At 46.2% G+C, this 24,287-nt stretch overlaps 2 protein-coding genes across 13 annotated transcripts in view; one reads left to right on the forward strand and one right to left on the reverse strand.

Moving 5' to 3' along the window:
- Positions 1-8,265: 8,265 nt before the first annotated feature.
- Positions 8,266-11,090, reverse strand: Ccdc121 (coiled-coil domain containing 121). Its single transcript, XM_004839121.4, has 2 exons — positions 10,465-11,090; positions 8,266-9,896 (listed from the first exon to the last, which is right to left on the reverse strand). Exons 1-2 carry the CDS (start codon positions 10,815-10,817, stop codon positions 8,897-8,899), a joined length of 1,353 nt encoding a protein of 450 aa, XP_004839178.2. The 5' UTR covers positions 10,818-11,090; the 3' UTR covers positions 8,266-8,896.
- Position 11,091: 1 nt separating this feature from the next.
- Positions 11,092-24,287, forward strand: part of Dtnb (dystrobrevin beta) — a 334,007-nt gene continuing 320,811 nt past the window's right edge. For 3 of the 12 annotated variants that reach the window (XM_087216210.1, XM_087216215.1, XM_087216216.1), the window contains exons 1-2: positions 11,092-11,214; positions 16,156-16,279. Coding sequence is in view for 5 of the 12 variants with exons in the window: in XM_087216204.1 (XP_087072330.1) it covers positions 18,343-18,353 (11 nt within the window). In the remaining 7 variants the exon portion in view is untranslated. Of the gene's footprint in view, positions 11,215-11,555; positions 11,710-15,535; positions 16,071-16,155; positions 16,280-18,159; positions 18,354-24,287 lie in introns of those variants that run through there. The other 9 variants (XM_087216205.1, XM_087216219.1, XM_087216206.1 and 6 more) reach the window with 5 other exon arrangements.

The following is a 24,287-nucleotide window of genomic DNA, read 5'->3' on the forward strand; positions in this document are numbered from 1 at the left end:
ATTCTCTCACAATTTTAAAGTAATAAAAAGAAACCCAAAGTAAAGAAAACTTGGGTGACAGTCTCTCTGATCATCCTGAGTGATTTCACTTAAAGAATTGGTGGAGTTAAGCCAGGGATTTAGGTCAGTGGTGCTGCCACCTCTCTTGCAAGCTCAAGGTCCCGAGTTCAATCCCCGTACCGAAAAAACCCAAAAAAACCAAAAAACCTTAGTTCTAAAAAAACTAGCAGTGTTGTGAGAAGCAGCTGTGCATCTTTAAGAAAGTGAGCCCTTGGAGACAATTCTGCAGTGACTAGGAAGAGAATTACAGACCCCAAGAACCTGCAGCTGGGGATGCAACCAGGACACCACTGTAGGTCTTTCCTGGGACCTAGGACAGCAGCCAGTGGCCAGAATGTGGGACCAGACCTGAAGACAGGTTGCCAAGGTGTCACATCGACTGATGACAGCAAGGAGAAAGCACCTTTTTTAAAAGAAGTAAAATCAGCCATCCTCCCACAGTTCCACTGAAGAGTGAAGTTCTTGTGGTGGACATCTTCGCTGATTTGTGGATCAGGGATTTTTGTTGTTGTTGTTTTGTATTTGAAAAAATTAGTTGAAGATCTCTAAAGGAACTATTTCTGTTTCTTTATAAGTTGCCTGATTGGGTCTTGGCAGTTTCTCTACTGGAATATTACTTTTTTTTTTTTTTTGGAACCGGGGATCGGACTCAGGTCCTTTTGTTTGCAAGACAGGCAGCAGTACCACTGAACTAAATCCCCGGCCCGTTTTTTTGTTTCTTAGTGATTTAAAGTAGTATCTTTTCTCTTTATCTAACAAAGAAAAAATTCTTGTTATGTGAGGTACACCTGTTGTTCTCTGACCTGCGTCGTCAGTAGTCAGTTTTGCCATTCAGAAACTTTCCAGTTTTCTGTAATTTCTTATTTCCCTTTAAGATTTTTGTTCTCAGGGCCGGGGATTTAGCTCAGTGGTGCCACCGCCTGGCTCGCAAGCTTAAGGTCCTGAGTTCGATCCCCGGTACCAAAAAAAAAGATTTTTGTTTTCATGGGATACTGGAGTTGCACTTTAATGAACTACACAATGATTATAAAAACATTTAACCTAGTTTTTCTGTAGTTTAATTTTAACAGCTCTATTAAAGTATAATTGACATATAACAAACTGTGGAAAATTAAAATTTAGTAAATGTTGACATGTTTTACCACCACAGTCAAGATAATGAGGATATTGATCACACCATGTCGTTGCGGCTCTTTGTGGTCCTGCTGGCCCTCCCTGACACCATCCCCAGGCAGCCGTTGATCTTTTTGTCGCTATAAACTATTTTACATTTTCTAAGATTTTATATCAATGGAATCCTATGGTATGTATATTTTTGCTTGACTTCTTTCACTCTGCTCAATTTTGGGGGTTTTTTTTTTGGTACTGGGGATCGAACTCTTGGGACCTTGCGCTTTCGAGGCAGATGCTGGAACCACTAAGCTAAATCCCCGGCCCTCTGCTCAGTTATTTTGAGATTTGTATTGTCATGTTCATGAATGGTTCATTCCTGTTCATTCCTGTTCATAGCATTGTATGGCTATACCACAATTTACTCAGCTGTCAGTGGACATACAAGTTCTTTCTGTTGCTACTGTAAAAGCGGCTTTATACAAATGTTTGGAGAGGCACATGTTTTCATTTGTACATGTTTAGCTCTTTGGGCAACTTAGCTTGGGCTGGGGATGAACCTCTGGAGTAGAATGCTTGCCCAGCTGTGCGAGGTGCCAGGTTTGATCCCCAGCACCACGGAAAGAGACAAGATGCTAACTTGTTTTCCTGTGTGATCGTAATCGTTTACATTCCTCCCAATAGGATGGGGACCCAGTCCCTCTACTTTCTTGTCAACATTGAGGACACTGTGTGTTGGGGGCGGGTACTGGGGTTTGAATCCAGGGCCTTCATACTGAGTTACATCCCCCATTTTTAATTTTGAGACAGTGTCTCTCTAATCACTGAGTAGCCCAAGCTGAGCTCAAGCTGGTGATCCTCCTGTTTGGTGATCCTCCTGCTTCAGCCTCCCATAATGGTGGGATTATAGAGATGCAGCTTCACACCCAGCTGTTTTAGCCTATTTAACAAGTGTGTAGTGGTGTCTCCCTGGTGACTAAGGGTGCTGAACATCTATTCATGTTCTTATTTGACATCCATGTATCTTCTTCCACTAAGTGTGTATGAGTTAATTTTTGTACACAGTGAGATGTACAGATCAAAGATCTTTTCAAAGATCCAGAGTTCTATCACATTAAAAATCACACTGAATGGGGCCTGGAGATTTAGCTCAGTGGTGCCGCTGCCTGCCTTGCAAGTGCAAGGTCCTGAGTTTGATCCCCAGTGCCAAAAATTAAAAAGAAAATCACACTGAATGAATTCTACACTTTTTGAAAGTCAATATATTTGTATCAGTCTATGACTATTCTTTTGTATTCATATATTTGTATATTTTTAAACCATTACCACATTGTCTTAATTTCTATCATTTTGTAAGACTTAAAAGTAGAAATTCTCCAACTTTTCTCTTTATTTATGAAATAAATACAGCTGTATTAGATCCTTGGTTTCCGAATGAATTGGAGAATCAGATTTTCAGTTTCTAAAAAAGTTGGGTTTTCATAGTGATTGTATTTATTTATTTTGGGGAGGGTTCAGGGGATCAAACTCAGGACCTTACACTTTCGAGGCAGGCGGTGACAACACTGAGCTAAACCCCTGCCCTGACTGTATTTCAGCTCTCTATCAGTCTGAGAGAATTGAGGTCTTAACGATATTGCACAGTGGATGCCTCTTCTCTATTATGTATGATTCAAGGTCTCATAGGTCTCACAGGCTTCAATAAATAGGTCTTCCACGTCTTTTGTCTGATCTGACCCATATATATTAATATTTGAAATGATATTGTAAATAAGTTTTTAAATTTCAATTTTAAAATTTACTCATTTTCTGATTGCTAATTGATGAATGCAAACATTCAATTTTTATTTTTGTACTAATTTTTTTCTTCTACCTTGGCAAATTCAATAGTCAATGGCTTATTTGTATGTCTTATTGGTTTTTAAAATTCAAATAAGTATCATCTCCAAAGACAGAAAGTTTTATTCTGGATAACTTTTCTTTTTCTGCTCAATTACACTGGCTACAGCCTCCAATGCAGTGTTAAATATAAGCAGAGAGATGTTACACAGAAAATGGTTAGTATTTCATATTAAATGTAATTTTAGCTATATGGTTTTCCTAGACCATCCTGCATCAGGATGATGAAGTTGAAGTTCTGCTCCCTGCTCAGGGTTTATTATTTCTTTTTTCTTTTTTGGTACCAGGGATGGAACTCAGGACCTTACACTTTCGAGGCAGGCAGTGGAACCACTGAGCTAAATCCCCGGCCCTGTTATTTCTTTTTAATCAGGAAAGGATGTTTGATTTTGTCACCTGTCTTTTCTGCATCTGCTCATATATTTGAAGTTTTCAGTTTGCTAGTGGTAAATTACATTGATTGCCTTCAGAATATTAAACCAGCTATGGATTCTTTTTTGTTTCTTTGGGTCAGGGTCTGATTATGTAGCCCAGGCTGACCTTGAATTCACAGCAATCCTCTACCTCAGCCTCCCAAATGCTGGGATTACAGGTGTGCACCACCATGCCTAGCTTGGATTTATTCATTTTTGCCATTGGTTGTCTTTTCTATTTCACTAATTACCACTCTGATACTTGCAATTTCTCATTTCTTTTGCTTCATTTGTTCTTCCTTGTCTAATGTTTAATTTTGAAGCTGACATCATTAGAGACCTTTCTTCTTTTCTGTACATTTTCTTGTTTTTGTACTGGAGATCAAACTCAGGACCTTGTGCTTGCCAGGCAGATGTGGCACCACTGAGCTACATCCTGCACCCTCTTCTTTTCTAATATAGGTGGTTACTACAAATCTCCTTTCAGGTACTACTTTCACTGCATCCCACCAACCCCAGAGCCTTCACCCTGAGCCACATTCCCAGCCTCTTTTCTTTTCTGGGATGGAGTCTCACTAAATTGCCCCGGGGGGCTCCAACTTGTGGTCTTCTTGCCTTAGCCTCCAAGAGTGCTGAGATTACAGGCAAGCAGCATCATGCTCGGCTCTCAAAAATTCTGATAGATTGTTTCATTTCTCTTCAGTCCAGAATACTTTCTAAGCTCCATTTATGTACGTGTTTATTTAAAACGGTGTCTTGCTGTGCAGTTTTAGCTGGCCTTGAATTCACTGTGTAACCCAGCCTGGCCTTGAACTCATGGCCATGTTCTTGCCTCAGCTGAGATTCCTGGCATGCACCACCATGCCTGGCTCTAAGCTCCATCTTAGATGGCTTATTAGAAAAAACAGGTATTTTACACATTTGGTGTATCTCACGGCTGAGTACCGGTCATTCAGGATGAAGGCCAAAATAGGGAGTTTGTACATGAAACACTGCTGCATACTGAGGTACAGTACTTCTTTTGGGGAAAAGCATTTGCATGATTGAGTCATGAGCTGAACAGTTCCTTTAACACCATCTCAGAGAATGACTGACAAACTATGCTTACTCAGATTTGGGCATTTTCTAAAACTGAACAAAGCAAGCCTATCATTTAAGAACAACTGGTGGGGGATTTAGCTCAATGGTTCCACCTCCTGCCTCGCAAGGGCAAGGTCCTGAGTTCGATCTCTGGTACCAAAAAAAACAAAACAAAAAAGAACAACTGGCAGTGTGTTGACAATAATAAAATTTGATAATGATAAAAGTTTAAAAAATTGTTTTGGAAAATTGTGTATCTCCCATGAGCTTGACAGATTCCCGTGCTTACTGACTTCTAAGAAACAAAAGTACTAAGATTAGCCCAGTGTGCTAGGACTCGTAACCCAAGCACTCTGGGAGGGTGAGCCAAGAGGATCTGAGGTCAAGGCTAGCCTTACTGAGACACTGCCTCAAAAAATAAACAGGGCTGTGGATATAGCTCAGTGTGAAGGCCCTGGGTTCAATCCCCAGTAGCGAAAAAAATACCCCTAAAATGACACATGTGCACACGTGTATATCTGACTTTATATAACGGAAGTGAGAACCATTCTGGAGTGAGTTCGCTCACTCTTGACCTTCTGCCATGAGGACACCACAAGAAAGTCCCCACCACCTCCTGGGGTCTTCATCTTAGACTTGCCAGTCCCAGAACGGTGAGAAATCAATTTCTATTCTGTATAAATTACCAAGGCTTGTGCTTCTTGTTTTACCAGCACAAAATGAACTGAAACAACACTCTCTCTTCTCTCCTGTTGGCTTCAACAATATTTTTCTATTTTAATTACAGACAGGAGCCGGGGATTTAGCTCAGTGGTTCCGGCACCTGCTTCGAAAGCGCAAGGTCCCGAATTCGATCCCCGGTACCAAAAAACCCAAACAAACAAAAAAACACATTAATTACAGACAGGAAATGTCACAGTAAGATATCTGTTCCGCATTAAGTGTGTTCTTGTGGATTGCAAACTGATCTCTGAGAAGAGGAAGGGAGAGAAGATGAAGGGAACACCCTTCACTGGTGTAGCAGCCTCAAGAGTTGGGGTCCGCAGGTGCCCCAAGAAGGGGGCATCCGGGCACTAGAATGATTGTCTGTCGTGATGGAAGTGGCACATCCACTCTATGCATTGGGATTTATGCCCTTAAGGCCATTTCAGCAGATGAGGTTTGGCAGGGAGGAGAAATGAAGAAGCTGTGTCAATTTCTGGTGAGGAAGAAGAGTTGGGGTGTGTTTGGCAGCAATGAAAGAAATAGATAACCCACTTTAAATGATGTTTCCAATAGTTCTGGACTCTGACTTGCTGCCTGATTCCCTGCTGACAGTGTATGGGGTTAAGATGATGCTGGAGAGGAGGAAGATTTTGAAGGAAGTCCCAATGCAGCTCTCTGGGGAGGCGTCTGGCTCCTCAGTCTGCTGGTCAGCATGGATAATCTGAGGTCAAAGTGAACCAGCACAGGAAGCCTGGCCTCATCCAGACCCTTGGCAGGGCTCCTGTTTGCTCTCATGGCCAGCTTCAGCAGGACTCAGAATTCATTATCCTCATCACTTCAGTTTTGAAGTTTAACCCCTTGAATAACATACAGTGAGTCTGGTGGTGCAGGATCTAAGTGGGGAAGGAAGGGGAAGGCTTATGTATGGTTTGGAAAGGAAATGGGTACAATCACTCTGAAGACAGCTTGGGAACCTGTAGTGCAGTTGAAGATACACCCTAGGTCTCAGCAGCTACACAGCTCTCTGAGACAAGTATCTGCACAAGAAATAAATGTCATTTCAGACATCATACATTCTTGGATCTTAGCTTACTCTAACACACATTTTCCATCTAAAAGAGGGCTAAGGCTGGGGATTTAGCTCAGTGGTTCCGGCGCCTACCTCGCAAGCTCAAGATCTCAAGTTCAATCCCTGGTACCAAAAATAAATAAAACTAAGAGGGATAAATTGTAATAAACTCAGAGCAGAATACCAGCTTTATATAATATATATACAATATGTCAAAAGCACCTATAAGTAATGCTTTTCCAGGCTTCTTTTTGTACATGTGTGTCCACATTAGTATTTCTGTATTATGAAAACATTAGCAATAATAATAAACCCAAATTGGGGTACTGCTTCTTGGATCCAGAAGGACATCAACTAAATGTGTAATCAACTGTTTCTTAAGGTAGATAGTGAGTTGTACCTTTCTTCTTCTGTTATCTGAAATAGTTCTTAAAAACAGTTTGTACCAAAAAGAATAACCTGCCCGTCTTCTTATTAGGGTGCCCTTTAGAAATGTTATTTTTGCTTTGCCTTACATTTTGATGTTGCTGCACCCTCTTGTGACTTCTGGACCTCTCCAACCAGGCTCCTTCATTCTTTGGTTTTGTTTTTTTGTGTATTTTTTGGTACCGGGGATCGGACTCGGGTCCTTGTGCTTGCAAGGCAGGCGGTGAAACCATTGAGCTAAATCCCCGGCCCCCGGCTCCTTCATTCTTAAAGAAAATGTACAGCCAAAGTTGTCATCAGACTCACATTTTCCTGGCTCGGCTATGAGTGCCGGGACTCTAGGTGAATGCCACACCACACTCTTGCACTTGAGTACATGGCACCCCACATCCAGATGCTGAGCCAGCAGCATGGCTTCTCTTCATATCAGTCCTACTGTCCTGTGTCACCAGCTTCACCTTCCCTCCCTCGCCCATATTTCCTCATCATTCTACAACTGCCCTGTAGCTGCATGCCGCTGCCTGTTCTTGAGCTCACTGAGTTTATGTCCATTTTAGGGCAGGTTTCCCATCTTCCTATTCACTTTGCCCTCTGCCTGGAATGTTTTCTTCCCCACTGTAGTCTTCATTTTATCATTCAAGCCTAACCCTCATTTTTGCCTCGATTTCTCTAACATTACCACCATGCTTAAATTTCTTCATAGCAAAGCACACAAAAAGTAGATTGGCATCTGAGTTGGCAACCCACTGCCCACCGGGGCTGTGGATTTCAAAGGACCTTATCTGATAGGATTCACCCTTTCCTGTCTTTAGGGCCTCACTCTGAAAGGCATAGCCAGGACCAATATATGAGGTCTATGGTCCAGGATGCTAACAAATGAAAATGCACTGAGACAGAAGGAAGTAATCCATTCCTCCATTAGATTTTTTGTTTTGTTTTTTTTTTTTGTTTAACAGTTTGTTTGTTTTTTTGGTACTGGGGATTGAACTCGAGACCTTGCGCTTGCGAGGCAGGCGCCAGGACCACTGAGCTAAATCCCCGGCCCTCCTCCATTAGATTTTGGGGACAGTGACGGGGCCGGGTGAAGAGCGGAATCGTAAGAATCCAAGGGCCCAGACCCCTATCAGCCCAAGATACAGTTCTTTTTGGGGTTTCCTATCCACAGGGAATAGGGCTTCAGATTGGTCTTGGATACCAATGTTTTCTAAGTTTTTTCTTTCTGCTTTCAGTTCACAAATGATGGTATCGAATAAACACCAACTGCATGTTAGTAAAAGCCCTAAACTTCTGCATTAAAAGTACTTATATTATTTGAACAGTACTATAGACAGGAGTGGTAAATCAGAAGAGTGATGTGGCAGATAATTCAGCATATTGAAACAATAATAAAATCAATGGATAAGGGTCAGGGATTTAGCTCAGTGGTTCCAGCACCTGCCTCAAAAGCGCAAGTTCCCAAGTTCTATCCCTAGTACCAAAAAAAAAAAAAAAACCAAAACAAAGCAAAAATCAATGGATAAATTATAACCAGAAGTAGGCTTTTATTTTTTAATAACACAAAGAAATCATATATTTAACAAAAAATATTAAAGCTAGGAGTGAAAGGCACATGGAAGGGTAAGTCTTTTTAGTCCAGTTTTCAATAAATTCATTTTACCTAGAAATAAGAATGACAATTCACAAATTTATTGTGAGGTTTTTCATCACTAACCTTTTCTGCAAAGCATGGTTGAGTCTATCTTTCCACAGAGGGGCAATGTTAAAATATCAAAATACACTGAGCTGTACCAAGATTCACATTCCAGTAAATCACTGGTCTAGCTTCCAGCTGCCATAAAATGCAAAAAGTACAACTTGAATCAATAAAAGTCTGTAATAATTTAAAATATGATGCTCAGTTCTATTAAATGGGCATAAATATGATTATATAAATGACAAAAGGTCCTTTGTAAATGCTAGCATACACATGTAAGGATAACTAAGTCCCCTAAAAGTCCTGTATAGTCCTTGGTATAATTATATAACTTTGTCCTCTTAGAATATCAGGTGCTGCCGGAGCAATAGATGGCACAAGACTCAAAAATATTTTACCCTAGGAGTATTCAGTCTAATTCCTTAGAGGGTTTTCTAGTGTCTAGGGTCCAGTTCTTATTTCATCTGTTACTTTCGGGATCCCTTTGGATGTTGGCTTGGAGTCTAGGGGAGGGTGCAGTGTGGTCTTCAGAGCACCCTGTTCCTTGGGGCTCCAGTCCCTCCTGGATTGCAGTTGGCGCCTCCCCCTCATTATGGATTCTTGGTACCACTGCCTCTGCTTGAGCTGCTGCTTCTGGTTTTCTAACTGGCTCTGAATAGCTTCCAGTTTCTGGGCTTCCTGAAGGAGTGGCTTTAATTTCTTCCTCACTTGCTGGTTTTCTCTATAGAGGCCGCGGCAGAATTCAAAATGAGACTTCTGTGCTGTGTACTCCAAGGCCTGGGCTTTCCCGGGGAGCTTCCCTCTTTTTCTCTCCCCTAACTGCTTCCACACCAGGTCCAACTCTTTGATTTCTTGCTCCAGGAGGGCTTTATGCTGGAGGAACTGGAAGTGTGCATCCCGGTCCTTCACGTGCAGCTCGGCTGGGACCCTCTCTATCTGCTCCTGCAAGGTCTGTATTCTCCTGTCCTGTCTCTCCTGGATGGTGGCAATATTCCTCAGAGCCTGCAACCACTGCTCCAATTTGTACTGGACCTTTTCCCCCCGCAAGAGCTGAGATTTCAGCTCTGAGGTTTCTTTCTCATATCTGGAGACTAATTCTTGTTTCCTCCGTTCCAGCTCCTGGTATTGTTGGAAATACTCTTTCCACAGCTCCTCACACTTTCTCTCCCGGTGCTTACTGTTTTCAGTCAGGTAGTCCAGAATGGATTTGCTTTCAGCCTCCACGAGGACCTTTTCCTTCTGCAGCTGCCTGTTTTCCTCCAGCAGCCAGTGCTGCCTCATCTGAGCTTCTTGGATTTGGTCGTTCCGTTTCCTCAGGGCCACTACAACCTTTCCTTTCAGTCTCTTCTCCCTCTTCGTTAGTTTCTCTGGCGGCAGGCATTGATGGAGAAGTATAAGATATGCCGATGGTGGAGGGGAACTTGCGCCGGTCTCAGCAAACCTGAAGGAAGAGGATAGGAGACATTCCCTTACCAGTTCTTAATCACAATGTAAGAAATAATGTTAAGAAGGCACAGGGCCAGGGATTTAGCTCAGTGGTTCTGGCGCCTGCCTTGCAAGCGCAAGATCCCGAGTTCGATTCCCGGTACCAAAAAACCCCAAACAAACAAAAAGAAGGCACAAGTGTCCGTTATTCATAGAAAAGATCTTTTCAAACACACATTACGTTGCAGACACTGTGCCAGGAACGGGCAAAGAGCTAGGTGTAAACATGGGGAATGTGGCTTCCTGTGTACACCGTGCATTCCCTCCAACTTTGAGCAATCTGATCTCAGTATTCCAAAGGAGAAAACAGGCTCAGAATCTTTAAGTGACCCGTGCACGACATAACACCGTTACAAGTGGCAGTCTGGGTGTGAAACTCGGTGTGTACGTCTCTCAGATTCTACTGTAGCAGCTACGAAGGGCCGTGGAGGGTCAGTCCGGAGGAATTTCCTGGGCTGGGTGAGCAATGTTCCCACGTCTCTGAGACCCTCTCCATGGGAGTCGAGCGCGCCCTGGGGACTTACACGCTCTCAGGATCGAGGCGCCCACTAGTGCATCTCTGCAGGTCACTGAGGGTGAAGACCGAGGAGCACGGGCTGGTGGCAGCGGTCGGCCGATCGCGGGCACAGCGTCCAGAGGCGGGGACTTCCCACCCGGGCGTCGCCCCGCGGTCCCAACGCTTCTGCGGGGTGCGGGGCGTCCGGAGGTCGCACACCCCCCTGGTGCTGACTCTTGCAGCCCTCAGCTGTTTAATCTCCGCTGTCACAGGAGCCCTAGCGCCCGGCCCTCCGGCGGCTCCCTTCAGCTCTCTCGGGAGGATGCGAGCTCTCCCGCGCGGGGTCGGGGATGGGCCGGATCGCCGCGCTGGGGATCCCATCTCGTCTCGCCCCGTGACGACCACGGCGCTGTCCCTCGCAGGTCCTAGCCCCTGAGGGTCGCGTCCTCTTGCTGGCTGTCTGCTGACGCCCCACTTCGCGGCCAGGGTCACCAGTCAGCCCCCGGCGCGTTCAGACTCACAGAGGTCGCCCTCCGACAGGGGCACCGCGTCGTTGCCCTCGGTTGCTAGGATTCCAGCCACAATCGCGCAGAAGGCGCCGGAGGCCTCTCTAGCCGCGTGGCGTCTCAATGGCGGGCGGGGCGGGGCGGGGCCAGCGGCGCCTGCGCGTTCTCCGCCTCCAAGCGGCTCCTGAGCCCTTGCGAATTTGCTGGTGTCGGGGATAACGGGAGCCGAGTGAGCCACGTCTGTTTCAAGTGACGTGATGGGCGTTAAGCTGGTAGGAGGAGCGATAGGTTGCCCGTGGCGGGCTAAGGCTAGGGAGAAAGGGAGGCCGAGTCCGGGTCCGCAGGGCCCCGGCCTGTGTTGGGGTCTGACCTGGGCGCCAGTACTTTGCTCTGTGGACCTCAGAGCCGAGCTGAGCCTCATCGGCTTTGCGCCCGCCCAGCGCATGCGTACAGCTTACCTCGAGGTTCTGAAATTGTCTGTGATGTAAAAGCCGCTCCGCTGGCTGGGCCGGGGGTAAGAATATGTAGAGCCCATAATTAAACAAAAGGGATAATAAAATTCAGAAACATGACAACGAAGCCACTCTACCCACAGCTCTGGGGAAGCTGACTGTGGGGGTGTTGGCCAGAGGTCTGTAGGAGATGGAGATGCAGAGATAAGGAATGCTTGGGGCCACAAGCCCAAAACCTGGAATGCATGGCAAAAGATTAAAAGATAGCCTGTGACAGCGACCCCCATAGGGAAAGAGCCTGTGAAGCGTTACCAGGTAGGCAGACAGTACAGATGGAAGATATTTTCTTTCCTGCTCCAAATAAACCTCCACCTCTGCTGTCAGAGTCTCCGAGGATGAAGAGGGTGGAACTGCGTTGATAGAAGGGGCATGAGAAGAACCTCCTCAGAATATTCATGAGCCACAAGTTGGCTGAGGGGCTGGGGAGGACTTGGCAGGGTGTAGACCAGTCGTGATGAACCCCTGGGCCGCGTGTTGCAGCAGGCTGTATCATTGAAAGCTCTAAAGTGTTTGTCATTACTGTTATAGACAAGTAAGGAAAGGTCCAGGGAAGAATGAAGGTGCATCTTGGTTTCCAATCTTAGTGGCGCCACCAGTTGCACCAGAGCACTGTGTCAAGACATCCAGGCCACAGTGATGTTCACAATCCTTGAAACCAAGGAGCAAAAGCAGGGTTCAGGAGGGCATTGATCCTAGCAACAGATGAGGCCTCAGGCCCCAGGAAAGTTGGGCTGATAGTCGCTGCTGCTTCCACTCTCCTTCGGTCATTTGAATATTAGGACATGTTACTCCTAAGGCTGCTTTTCATGTTTGTGGGTCTGCGTACTCCCAGCTACTTGGTACAAACAAAGCAGTTGTTTCTCTGGGAATGCCTTCTGTGGGAGGAACCCCATGCATGCTTTCTGCTCCCTTCTAGCTGGTTCCTCTTTGCCTGTGTTATCACATCCTGTCTGTCTTTACAGTGGGACTGTTTCTCCTGGCTAGCAACTGCTGCTGTAATTCTGGCTGGATCTTTTTTTTTTTTTTTTCTGGTACAGGGCATCGAACTCAGGTCCTTGCACTTTTGGGGCAGGCAGTGGAACCACTGAGCTAAATCCCCAGCCCCCAGGCTGGATCTTTACACCCTGCCAGGACCTGAGGACCTGGTGAGACAGATGAAGGGCCTAACTCCCCAAACGGTACTTTTATCCAGCCAGTGCTCCTCAAGCCTTGCTGCAACTGGGCTGCATCCAGCCCCATGGCCTTCTGGGAGATACTTGCTCTGCCCCAGCACAGTCATGAACCTAACACATAGGATTGTGTCCTGGTGTCCCCCTGGATGAGTCCTGGTGTCCTCCTCTGGGTGATCGCCCCCCTGCCGCCCTCTTCAGGCAGGTCTGCAAAGGGCCATTTCCCTCCCCAAGGCCACGCAGAAAGTCCTACACTGTGCTGCTGAGCCTTCTTGTTTTCCTTGGTAAGCAGACTCATCATACTCTTAGTGGATTCAGCCTGCTGTTCCTCCTTGTGCTGCCGCAGAAGTCCTAATAAAACCTCTCCCACATGGCCTGTTCACCCCTACTCATGGATTCTGTCTTGAGTAGAGCACACTAAGCTGGTCCCCAAAGCCATCAGCAGCTGGGATTGGTAACCCTGAATGGGGCAGGGAGGAGAGCACCTGAAAATTGACAGGAGCTGCCATCTCCAGGGGCCAGAGGGGTTCCCCCGAACTGACAGTAGCTGCTGGCTCTGAGCAGAAGCAGAGCCGCTAACATTAAAAAAGCTGAGAGCCACTGGTATTCAAAGCCCAGAGCTGTGAACACTGCCAGAGCTACATGTTGCCAATTTGTGATTTCAGTAGAAGTGGCTGGAAAGAAAACCCATCTGTACCTCCTGACCTTTGAGGATGCTTCATGGTCTCTTTCCCCATGGTGGGGCTTCCCCAGGGCTGTGGTCAGAGCAGCCTCATTGTCCGGGTTTCCCCTTTTGTATAAATACAATCTTATGCATTCTCACCTATTTTGCAGGTGAAACATAACCTCAATGTGGCAAATAGTACCTTTCCAATTCCGAAAGGCTGTTGCCCGCGCTTAACCCTCTGTGTTCCTTGAAATAGCTTTAACATGAGTGCTTTCGTGAAGACCACTTGCTAACAAGGCACTTTGGAACCTGGACAAGATACAGCCAGGATACTTAGGGGTTTTTTTCAATCCCCACTACTAAGGATCAAACCCAGGGCCTCACACATGCTGGCTCAGCTATCTGTCATTGAGTGACATCCCAAGCACTCTTTTTATTTTACTTATATATTCATTCATTCATTTTGAGACACAATCTTGCTGAATCACCTGGGCTGGCCTCCAACTTTTGATCCTTCTCCCTCAACCTCCTGAGTAGCTGGAATTACAGTCATGTACCCAAGTCCAGCCAGAATCGGTAGTTTCAAAAGTGGTAAAGGAGGGCCGGGGATTTGACTCAGCGGTTTCGCCACCTGCTGCGCAAGCGCAAGGACCGGAGTTCGATCCCCGGTACCAAAAAAAAAAAAAAAAAAGTGGTAAAGGAAATGATGTGTCCACTCTACATTCTCATCAGCATTTGTGCCATTAGGAAACCTTTCAGTAGATGCCAGCTGGCAAGGAGGAGAAATGAAGTTATGTTGATTTGGCAGTGACAGAAGTAAATAACTCTCACTTAGTATGATGTTTCCAGTTTGTTTGTTTCTTTGTTATTCCCTCCAATCTGCTGCTTGATTCCTTGTGGGCACTGCGTGGGGCAAAGCTGATGGGGATGGGGATGGGTGACGTTGAAGTCAGTTCCAAATGGCTGGGCATGGAGGTGCATATCCAGCCCGGGCAAGTTGGCAACAAGACCCTATTTCAAAATAAAGAAAAAGAGCTGGGGATATGGCTCAGTGTGAGGGCTGAGTTCAATCCCTAGCATTGCAGATGATAAATAAGCCAGGAGTAGTGGCACACGCTTGTAATCCCAGCAGTCTGGGAAACTCAGGGAGGAGGATCCCAAGTTCAATCCCAGCTTGGGCATCTTAGTCTAAACATAAAAAAGTCTAGTGATGTAGCTCAGTGTGAACCCTTTGACTTGAACCCTGGTACCAGCAAAAATAAAGATAGAGAAAGAAGGAAAAAAGAGTAAGAAGTCCCAAATGTAGTTATTTCTGCAGTCCTTTAGCTCCTGAAATCTGATTAGAATGAAAAATTTGAGGCTACAGTGAATTGGTACAAGAAACCTCTCCTGTCTGATGCAGGCCTCTCGTACGAGTGGGGCTTGAACTCCATTTACACATGTACACACACACACACACACACACTGGGCACAATTCCTCTCTTTGGCCACAGCCATTCACCAAGGAGGAAGCCAGCCTTCTCAGGGGAAAGAAGGCTCTGCAATTGGACTAAGCATACCCCAGGAGAGGCTGCCTCTCATCTGGACTCATTAGCCTGTCACCCAGCAGAGGAACGGAGTGCGGGATTTTCAAGCCTCATCACTTCCATTCTCTCTTGGGCTTTTATGTAATCAGTCTGACCCTAGGCGGGGAGAGCAGAGGTCGCTGAGCAGATTGGGGGCTGACTGTGAAAGGCTGTGGGGTACTGTTCCTGCCCCAGCTCCAGCATGAGAGTGCCCGAGAACTAGGCGTGAGGCTTTGGTCCTCGAAATGGACAGGTGAGAATCAGGAAAGGCTACTGGTCGCATTGATGTGCTGAGAAACCATTTGGAGAATGCACGCTTGTGTCAGGAGCGCAGGCTGTTAACTATTGTGCTGCAAGTGCCAGAAGGAACTCACTGTCCCTAGGAGCTGAACCCGAAGCCAAAGTTGGAGAATCTCCAGAGAAAGGCAGCGTGAGCCATTCAGGACTGGAGCCCAGCAGTCTCATTGAGGCTAATACAGCAGGGACAAGCAGTGAAATACGGCCTCAGGAAGCTTTAGGTTGCTGTTTAGGTTAACAAGGTGCAGCAGAACCCTTGGCATCAGCCAGGGACAAACTTATACAAAAGAATGATGTTTAATGGTACCCAAATAAAATTCTCTTAACCACAAGTACCACAAATGATTAACTTGTCTTTTTTCTTTTTCTCTTTTTGGTACCAGGGATCAAACTTGGGATCTTGCGCTTACCAGGCAGGCGATAGAACCACTGAGCTAAATCCCCAGCCCCATTTTCTTTCTTTTTTTTATAACAATTTTTTATTTTGAGACAGAGTCTCACTAAGTTGGCCAGGTGGGACTCAAATTTGTCATCCTCCTGCCTCAGCCTCTCAGTGCAGGGATTACAGGTGTGCACCACTGCAGCAGACAACATCTGTGGGCCGCTTAGAGAGTGTTTCATACACTGCGCTCGTCCACGTAATGTAAGACTCTGATGAGTCTGGAGGTGGCACAGTGAACATCTACGTCAAGTTCCAAGAAAAAAGGCCTGCAAAAAATGTTTTGCACATTTCAGATCACTTGTGACACATTTTAAAAATCCAGTCTCATTTCGAATAAAAGGGATACAGTTCATTCCACCGATGCAGCATGAAAAGAGTGCAAACAGCTCACGTCAGTTAGAATCGTCGAACCAAAGAGTAAACAGACTTGATCCATACACCTGTCCGCCACCGCAGCCGCAGCAGCAGCAGCAACAGTACGCGTTTCCTTTTCCTTCGCGGTGAACGTGCTAGCCAGGTCGTTCCGAACTTCACACACACGTCCTCGCTTCCTTTCTAAAGGAATCCTGCTCAAGATGGCCCTGCTTCAGATGCCAGCCGTGCGACTGAGGAGCCACCTTTGCCCAGAGGCGGCACGGCAGGAAGTAGCCTGAAACCCAGTGCAGTGCTTCGGGAGAAAGCCAAGGTACCGCTGGCGATTTGCATTTTCATTCTTTCTATGCTGATTAGCTTGCCATTCGTTTGGGGCGTCTTCTGTATCTGTCTCTCTCTCTCTGCCCTCTGGCTTTATCTCATTCTTTCTCATCCTCTGTGTTATCTAAAATTGGATTGCTTTGCTTGGCGTGTGTAAGAAAAGCAGCAATCAAAACCAGACACTCTGAAAGCCTGGGCTGCCCTAAAGACCAAATTGGATTAATTATGTCTCCTCAAGCTTTGAGAACACTTTAAAAAGAAAGAAAGCCTCGAGAACTGAAAACTCAAGTTCAGTGACCCTGAGATGACTCGGCTCGTTTGCATATCTAAGGACAGTTTTCAAAGGGTAGAAAAGACAGGTGTTTTTCTGGAGCTTTTTATTTGAATAACTTGTTTGCCTAGGAGAATCAACAGAGCCCTCAACATGTGAGTGCAGTTCCAGCGCTGAGCCCTCAGAGGCAAATTCTCAGGTTGATTCTCATGGCTCGAGGAATGTGTTTGGGAGCCCAGAGGTTAGAGAAGCCCCATCCACTGTCCCTCCTCAGGCCCAGAAGGTGCCATGGAACAAGAATACAGAGGGTTTGTTTCCAGGGTGAAATGTGTTTCTCTCCATAATATCCTGAAGCAGATACTTTCCAGCTGTTGACGTTTAGGGTCAGCTTGGTCTCTGTCCAGGGCCATCCTGTGCTTAAGTTCAGCAGCAGCACTGGCCTCTACCCGCTAGAGGCCCAAGGCACACGCACACGTGCATGCGCGCGCGCACACACACACACACACACACACACACACACACACACACACATTGTGACAACAAAAATACTTTCTCAAATCGCCAAGCATAACCTGGGGAACGTTAACCCGTACTGAAATGACTCCTTTAGAGAAGGGGCTGGAATAAATATTACATCCCAGACATACATATAAGACATAAATCTTAAGTGTGTTAACGTAGGTAGGGAGAGATGATGTTTTAGAAAAATCATATAGGCCAGTCGTGGTAGTGCATGCCTGCAATCCCAGCAGTCTGGGAGCCCAAAGCAGGAGACTCACAAGCTCAAATCCAGCCTGGGTGATATAGCAATTCAGTGAGACTCTATTCAAAATAATTTTAAAAAGAGGGCTGTTCATGTAGCTCAGTGCAAAGTCCTGGGTTCGATTCCCAGTGCATGGCTGGTGTATGTGTGTGTGGGGGGGTATGGCAATTGCTTCACTTCCCCAGCTTCCAGAGTACTATGCCAGGGTGTGACTTCCTCCAAACTAAAAGCTTCAGAAAGGCAGGAACAATGTGTATCTTATTTACTGCTGCAGTCATAAGACCCAGAAATGTGCTTGGAACATAGTGGGTGCTTTAAGAAGTTGTGACATTTTTACTACTTAATTAACAGGTATATATCAAATATTACGACATTCATACAAAGCACTAGTAGGATAGACACTAAAGTAAAACTCTTTAATAAGTAAATTCAGATATCACATCATTGTTTTTTCCAAGTTTTATGGGAATGAACTAAAATTCCTTCTAACCCCGGCCCTGGTTCTCTCTGGGAAAGTGGGGAGGCAGAGAGTGAGCCCTGTATTCCACAGGTATTCTCAGCCACACTTCCCTGGGCACCAGGTAATGGGGCGGTTCCTAGAATCATGGTTGCTGTTCTGGGCACCTTAGCCAGCTGCAGGTCCCATGTTTGTTCCCATAAATATTTAAACTAGAGTAAACAAAGCCCAGGGAGCACCCAGCTGACCGGAGACTGACAGGGATTGGACTCCCGGAGCCAGAACCTGAAAATCCAAGCCATTTCATTAACTTCTCAGTAACGTGCCCTTATATTTTACAAGACTGACCTTTCAGGTGGGGTTTTACTGTCTTGTCTCTGTGGTATCAGTGGGGAAACTGAGGCCCTACGCAGTTCAGTCACAGAACTGCTCTGTGCTTCGTGATAAGGCTGGGCCACACACGTCTTCCCGAGGAGTGCTGCTGGCGGCCGTCCCTGCAGGCCCTGGTGGCCTTGAGTGGAAGGATCCCTGTTATGGCTGTGTTCAGATGTCCCCCAAAGCCTCATGTGGACAAGGTGGGACTTTCTTTCTCAGAGGTGGTTGAATCTGGAATGTGTGATGCTGGGGTTAAGGGCGCCTGGTTACTAAACCACTACAAGTGAGTGATTGGTTTGGCACCGCCCTAATCCTGGTAGTCTGAATGAGATAAAAGGAACAGAAAGATGCTGTTAAACCCTCTTGTTGCTTTTGCTGTCTTCCGCCGCCATGAATTGAAGCCCTCTTGTTACCTTTGCTGCCCTGTGCACCATGTTGTTTTTCCTCTGTGGTGCTTGTCTGCCATCCCAGCCTCAGAGCCAGCCGATTATGGACGGAAACCTCTGTGAACTTTAAGCTAAACAAAACCCTTCCCTTTTAACTTTGAGTGTAGGGTATTTTGTCTGAGCATTGAGAGAAAAGTAACTGACACAATCACCTTCTGCACCGCACAGGCTGAAGAGGGGCAGAGGGGCAGAGGGGCAGGACAGGCATGGAGCCCAGGCTGGGGCTCAGCAGGAATGCCAAGGTGAGCCGCAGGGGCAGCAGGGCCAGCCTGGGAGCCACAGGCAGAGGCAAAGCAGGCAGCACCCACCATGGGGCTGAGCAGGACAAGGCCAGATGGGGATGTGGCCCATCTCACTGCTCCTGTGGCAGATGGGCCCACCGAGGGCACTGCCGCCTCCTCAGAGGCCTGCGGTCGGGTGGTCAGCAGGGAGCACAGCGCCGGGGAGCACAGCGCCAGGGAGCACGAGAGGTTAGTCACACACAGACAGCCACTGCTCTCCACACGCATCCTTCTCTATTTTGTGCAATGCTTTCACTTTTTAAAAATGGTACACTTTGGACCCAGGTGCAATGGCACATTCTTGCAGGTCCAGCTAGAGAGGAGGCTGAGACAGGAATCACTTGGGCCCAAGAGTTCGAGACCAGCCTGGGCAAAATGACCAGACCCCTTCTCAAAGAAACAGAGGGATGATGCTCTGGGTGACTGTGTGGTCACCCGCCTGGCTGCTGCTGCCGGATTCCAGCTGGTCACTCCCCCCGAGACGGCTGGCACTGCAACTCCACCTCTCTGACCAGACGTGCCAGAGAGGCAGCCAGGCCTGCTGTGGGAGCTGTGGACTGAACCAAGGCAACAGGACAGAAGTCAAGGCCAAATAAGCAGACAGGGTCTGCAGCCCCCAGCCCATGTGCGGGGCGGCTCCTCCTGGACAGCAGTAACCATAAGGCCCTCTTGGCATGCGGAGAGCAGGGTGGCAGTGGCCTCTCCTTCGCCTGGTCACAGCTGTGGCTTACGGAGGTGGACACTAGCCCCACGGGACACGGCTCTGTGTGCTGACGACCTGCATATTACACTATGCTCTTCTTAAGTTTTGGGGAAAATGATAAATGAATGGTTGAACCTATTACATGCCTTCCCTGATAATGTGAACTTGCAATATATATTGCTCATTAAAATGACTTTCTATTATTTCATTAATTGAATTCCATTCATGCATGGGAACTCAAGTGCTAGGTCCTTTATTCTCATTTATATTTTCATTGGTTTGGTTTTTTGAGACAGGGTCTCATTACATAGTTCAGGGTGGCCTTGAACTCACTATGTAGCCCAGGCTGGCCTCAAACTCACAGTGATTCTCCTACCTCAGCCTCCTGAGTGATGGGATTACAGCCATGCATCACCATTCCCACCTTTCATTTCTTTTTAATGGATGGAAGAAAAAAATATATATATAGATATAAATATTAAAATCTTGAGACAGAGTCTGGCTAATTTACTAAGTTATTTAGGCTGGACTCAAATTCATGATCTTCCCGCCTTAGCCTCCCAGAGTGCTAGGATTACAGTCTTGCACCACTACACCAGGCCAAATATGCATTCTGATATTTATTGAGTAGCTACTTTGTTCTTTTTTCGGGGGGGGGGGTACCAGGGATCGAACTCGGGTCCTTGCGCTTGCGGAGCAGGCGGCGAAACCACTGAGCTAAATCCCCAGCCCGCTACTTTGTTCTTTTGACATTCTGGTGAGTGAGGTATCATGGGAAAGAAACACGTATGTCAACAAATAAGGTAACCCCAGATAGGGATTGCATCTCTATAATATTACACACGCATTCCAGTCTCCTGAATTATTGCATTTATTGTTCTGCATCTTGTTCTGAAGCTCACTGCAAATGATTTCACCCTAATCCTCTGTGTCCCCGATAGGGCATCAGCCCAGACACATGTAGTCCTCTGTCCAGCAGAGGCCTTGGCTTTGAAGCAGTTGTGTTTTCAATGGGCCGCTTTGCATTTTTTCTTTTTTCAGCAATGTAAATGATAGATCCAGTCAGTGAGTCAGTGGTATCATTGATTCACTGCAGTTATTTACAAGGCCAGAAATAACAGAGAAGGACTTTGGGGGTGGGCAGGGGTTTTGTTATGGTAAAGACTTCCACCTTCAGCACCTGGTGATGGGCCACACAGTGGCCCCGCTGAGGGGTCCTTGTCCTGATCCCAGGATCACCTGACGGAAGGGAAGAGGAACTTTGTGGATACGGTTAAGCTGACAGTCCTGCGGAAGTTATCCTGGGTTATCTGTGGGTTTGGCATGATCACAAGGGTCCTTTCAAGAGGACGCTGGGCTGGTGTCCTGATGAGCCGGTGATGGCAGCAGACTAAGACAAGGCAGCGCGAGGCGAGGCCCTGGCCATGGAGCAGGAACCTCTACAGAGGAAATGGCAGGGATTGCCTCCAAGCCTCTAGCAGAAATGGCTCCCGCAGACACCTTGATGTCAGCCCTGTAAACCTCATTTTGGAGACAGGCATGGGCACACTCCTGTAATCCCAGCTCCACAGGAGGCTCCACAGGAGGATAGCAAATTCAAGTCCAGCCTGGGCAACTTAGCAGACCCTGTCTTAAAATAAAAAGGGCTGGGGATGTATGTGGTTCAGGAGTAGAGCATTTGCCTAGCATATATGAGGCCTTGGATTCCAGCCCCAGTACTGAAAAAAAAACCCCTCATTTTGGATTCATGGTCTCCAAAACTGCAAGAGAGTAATTTTGTGTTATTTTAAGCCCCTAAAGGTTGGTAATTGATTACAGCAGCGGTAGGGAACGGCTGCATGTGTGTTTTCATCTAGGTCCACAACAGGAAAATGCATGCATCCTTCTTTCATTCTGGTCGATCTCTTTTGTCTGGTCATTGAACAGATCCTCATCTGGGAAGTAGATCGATGGTGTTGTCCAGGGAGGGAAGGCCATCTCAGAGCAGGAACTCAACCTCCTTTTCTCCGGCTGCTGACACCGGGCCCTCTGTTGGTGCTCCTTTGGAAGTCTCTCCTCAGGTGTCAGAAAAGGGAGCCTTTTTCCTGCTCTCTGTGCTCCCACCTGAGCCTGCTGCCCTGAACCGGAAGTTGAGTTGGATGTGGTGAGGCCACACTGAATATAACCAGTATTTCTTTCCAAGCAGTTAGTTAAGGAATCTGTAAGGAATAAACAATGAATGACTATATGAGGAATTCATTTATCAAAACGTTTATTGCTCACTTTTAATTTGCAATGCATAGAATTCATACCAAGAGCCAAAGATAACTATACATCTTCCCTGCCCTTAGGAAAGACAAATGTGTCCCATGATTCAAAAACAGTGTATCTGATTCCCCAGTAGGAGGCTCCAGTGTGCACAGGGCACAGGTGGGAATTAATTCTGACTAGCAGGTTAGGTTAGAGGTGGCTCCCTATGACACGTGTCCTCTGATCCTGGTTTAGGGTTTTTCTGGCAATGTCATGGGGGAGAAGGGTACTTTGTTTCAGATGGAGGGATGCGTCGGCTAGTGTTCTGCAATGCCGTGTCGCTATGACCTTCTCTACCCTATAGTACCTCTGCTCCTCCCATGGGTCTAGTAAACAAAATGACCTTAGGTTTCATGGAGAAAGAGTGTGGGTAGGAGTCACGCACAAAATACTGCGGAAACCAGAAATTAGTCATGTACGATAAGGGCCATTTCCTTCTAAGTACAGAATTACTGGCTTCAAAGGTGCTACCAGTCAGCCTTCATTTCATTCTGAATAAATTCCAAATGTGCCATTTAATTCTTTTTCGTGTTAACATGCAACCAATGATGGCTGAACATTTATTCTTTTATACTTAGGTGAACCCTGAATGTAACAGTTCATTTTTAAAATTCCAAGAAATTTTACAGAAAAAAAAGGAATTGGTAAATGTCTCTGTAGCATTCCAACCTCTCTGGCCTTTGTCCATGCGCATTTTACAAGACTGTATTGGTGCGGGATGTTACTTGCTTCCCGCCTTCGTACAGTTGTAGTGGACTCACTTTGGAGTTGCTCAAACTCAGCACGTGTCCTGGCTGAAGGGGGCGCCAGTCCTCCCTTTGGTCCTGAGAGCAGTGAGTTCTGTGAGAGGATTCTCCACTGGGGGCCAGAAGCATGAGGTGCAAGCAGAAAAGAAAGACACCCCCCCCTCCCCAGCCTTGTCCCCATGGTTACCCAGGTCCATGTCCCAGTCCTATTTGTTGCTCTTGGGATTCATGATACCTCTGTGTCCTCATAGTAAATTTCCCTTTACTTCCGCTAACTGGCTGGCATTCTGTCCTCCAAAGGAAGCAGTTCCCCAACCAAGACAAATTGCACTGCTGTATCAACACAATGCACATTCTTGCCATTTTTAGTGGTTTCGTGCCCATTCCAAAATGTTAATTTGCCATAGTTTGTCTTGCAGTGACTTGGGTCATTTCCAGTTTTTCGTGCTCATTAATAAGCTGTAATAAACATACAAGGTGTGTTCAAGAATATGGTGTGTGTTTAAATTTTTTAAAGTGTATCATAGTAAAAGACACATTGCCATTAATTTCCTCAAAATACTCCCCCTTCAAACACACTTATCCTATTGTTCCTGCCACTTTCTGAAGTAGTTCCAGACATCCTTTTTCCTGTCTTGAGTTTTGCTGACATGGCTGCTTCAGTGTCCTGAATCAACTCAAAACATCCACCTTCCCTGGTCATTCTGACTTTGGGAAAGAGCAGATTCAGTGAATAAGTGGATGAGGACACGCTGTGATGTTTTTGTTTTTGTTTTTGGTACCGGGTATTCAACTCAGGTCCTTGCGCTTGCGCAGCAGGCGTCGAAACCACTGAGCTAAATACCCAGACCCATGTGATGTTTTTATGAGCCTGCCTTTCAGTTGGATGACACTGGGCAGTATTTTTATCACAGCTCGTATTTTGAGGGGGATTAATAGCAATGCATTTTTTTACTGTAATGTTTTTAAAAAATTTAAACATTTGTTATAATTGTTGATCACCCCTTGTATTAAAGTTAATTTTCCTCACTAGATAAGGTCAAAAGGTTTACTGCGTTTAAAGCTCTTGTTACATTTTTGCCAGACTCCTCTCCAGCTAAAACGCCGCCAGGCCTTGAAGGGCCTCTATTTCCCACAGTCTTACCTAAACAGAGTTGTACTTTTATTTACTTTGGGTTATGTAAAGGTACTTTGGAATCATTAGCTGGAATTTTAAAATTGCTGATAAAATTTTTATGAGGATCAAAATGGATAATAGATACAAAGACCTGGCACATAGTAAGCTATCGTTATCATTGGTCTTATCGAGTTAACATTCAGACATTGGTCTTATATATTTATGTTTTTTCTTATGCATTTTGCTGAGTCTCTCTCTCTCTGTCTCTCTCTCAATTTGCTTTTTTGTTTTGTTTTTTCAGTACTGGAGATTGAACCCAGGACTCTCTTATGTATTTATTTATTTTTGGTACCGGGGCTCAAACTCAGGACCTTGCGCTTGTGAGGCAGGCAGTGGAACCACTGAGCTAAATCCCCGATCTCCCAGGACTCTCTTACTGAGCTATACCCCCAGGTCTTTTTTAAATTTTGAAACAGGGTCTCAGTAAGTCACTGAGTTGCCCAGGCTGGGCGCAAACTTGTGATCCTCCTGCCTCAGCCTCCCAGAGTGCTG

This window comes from Heterocephalus glaber, unplaced genomic scaffold (genome assembly GCF_053883595.1).
Source record: "Heterocephalus glaber isolate CG9 unplaced genomic scaffold, H.glaber_assembly_v1.0 deba00001457, whole genome shotgun sequence".
NCBI lineage: Eukaryota > Metazoa > Chordata > Mammalia > Rodentia > Bathyergidae > Heterocephalus > Heterocephalus glaber.

Coding starts and splice junctions, on each gene's coding strand:
- Ccdc121 (XM_004839121.4), bottom strand. CDS start 10,817: ATGGGATCCCCAGCGCGGCGATCCGGCCCATCCCCGACCCCGCGCGGG. Junction 9,897..10,464: donor CGCCTCGATCCTGAGAGCGT/GTAAGTCCCCAG, acceptor CTCTTCCTTCAG/GTTTGCTGAGACCGGCGCAA.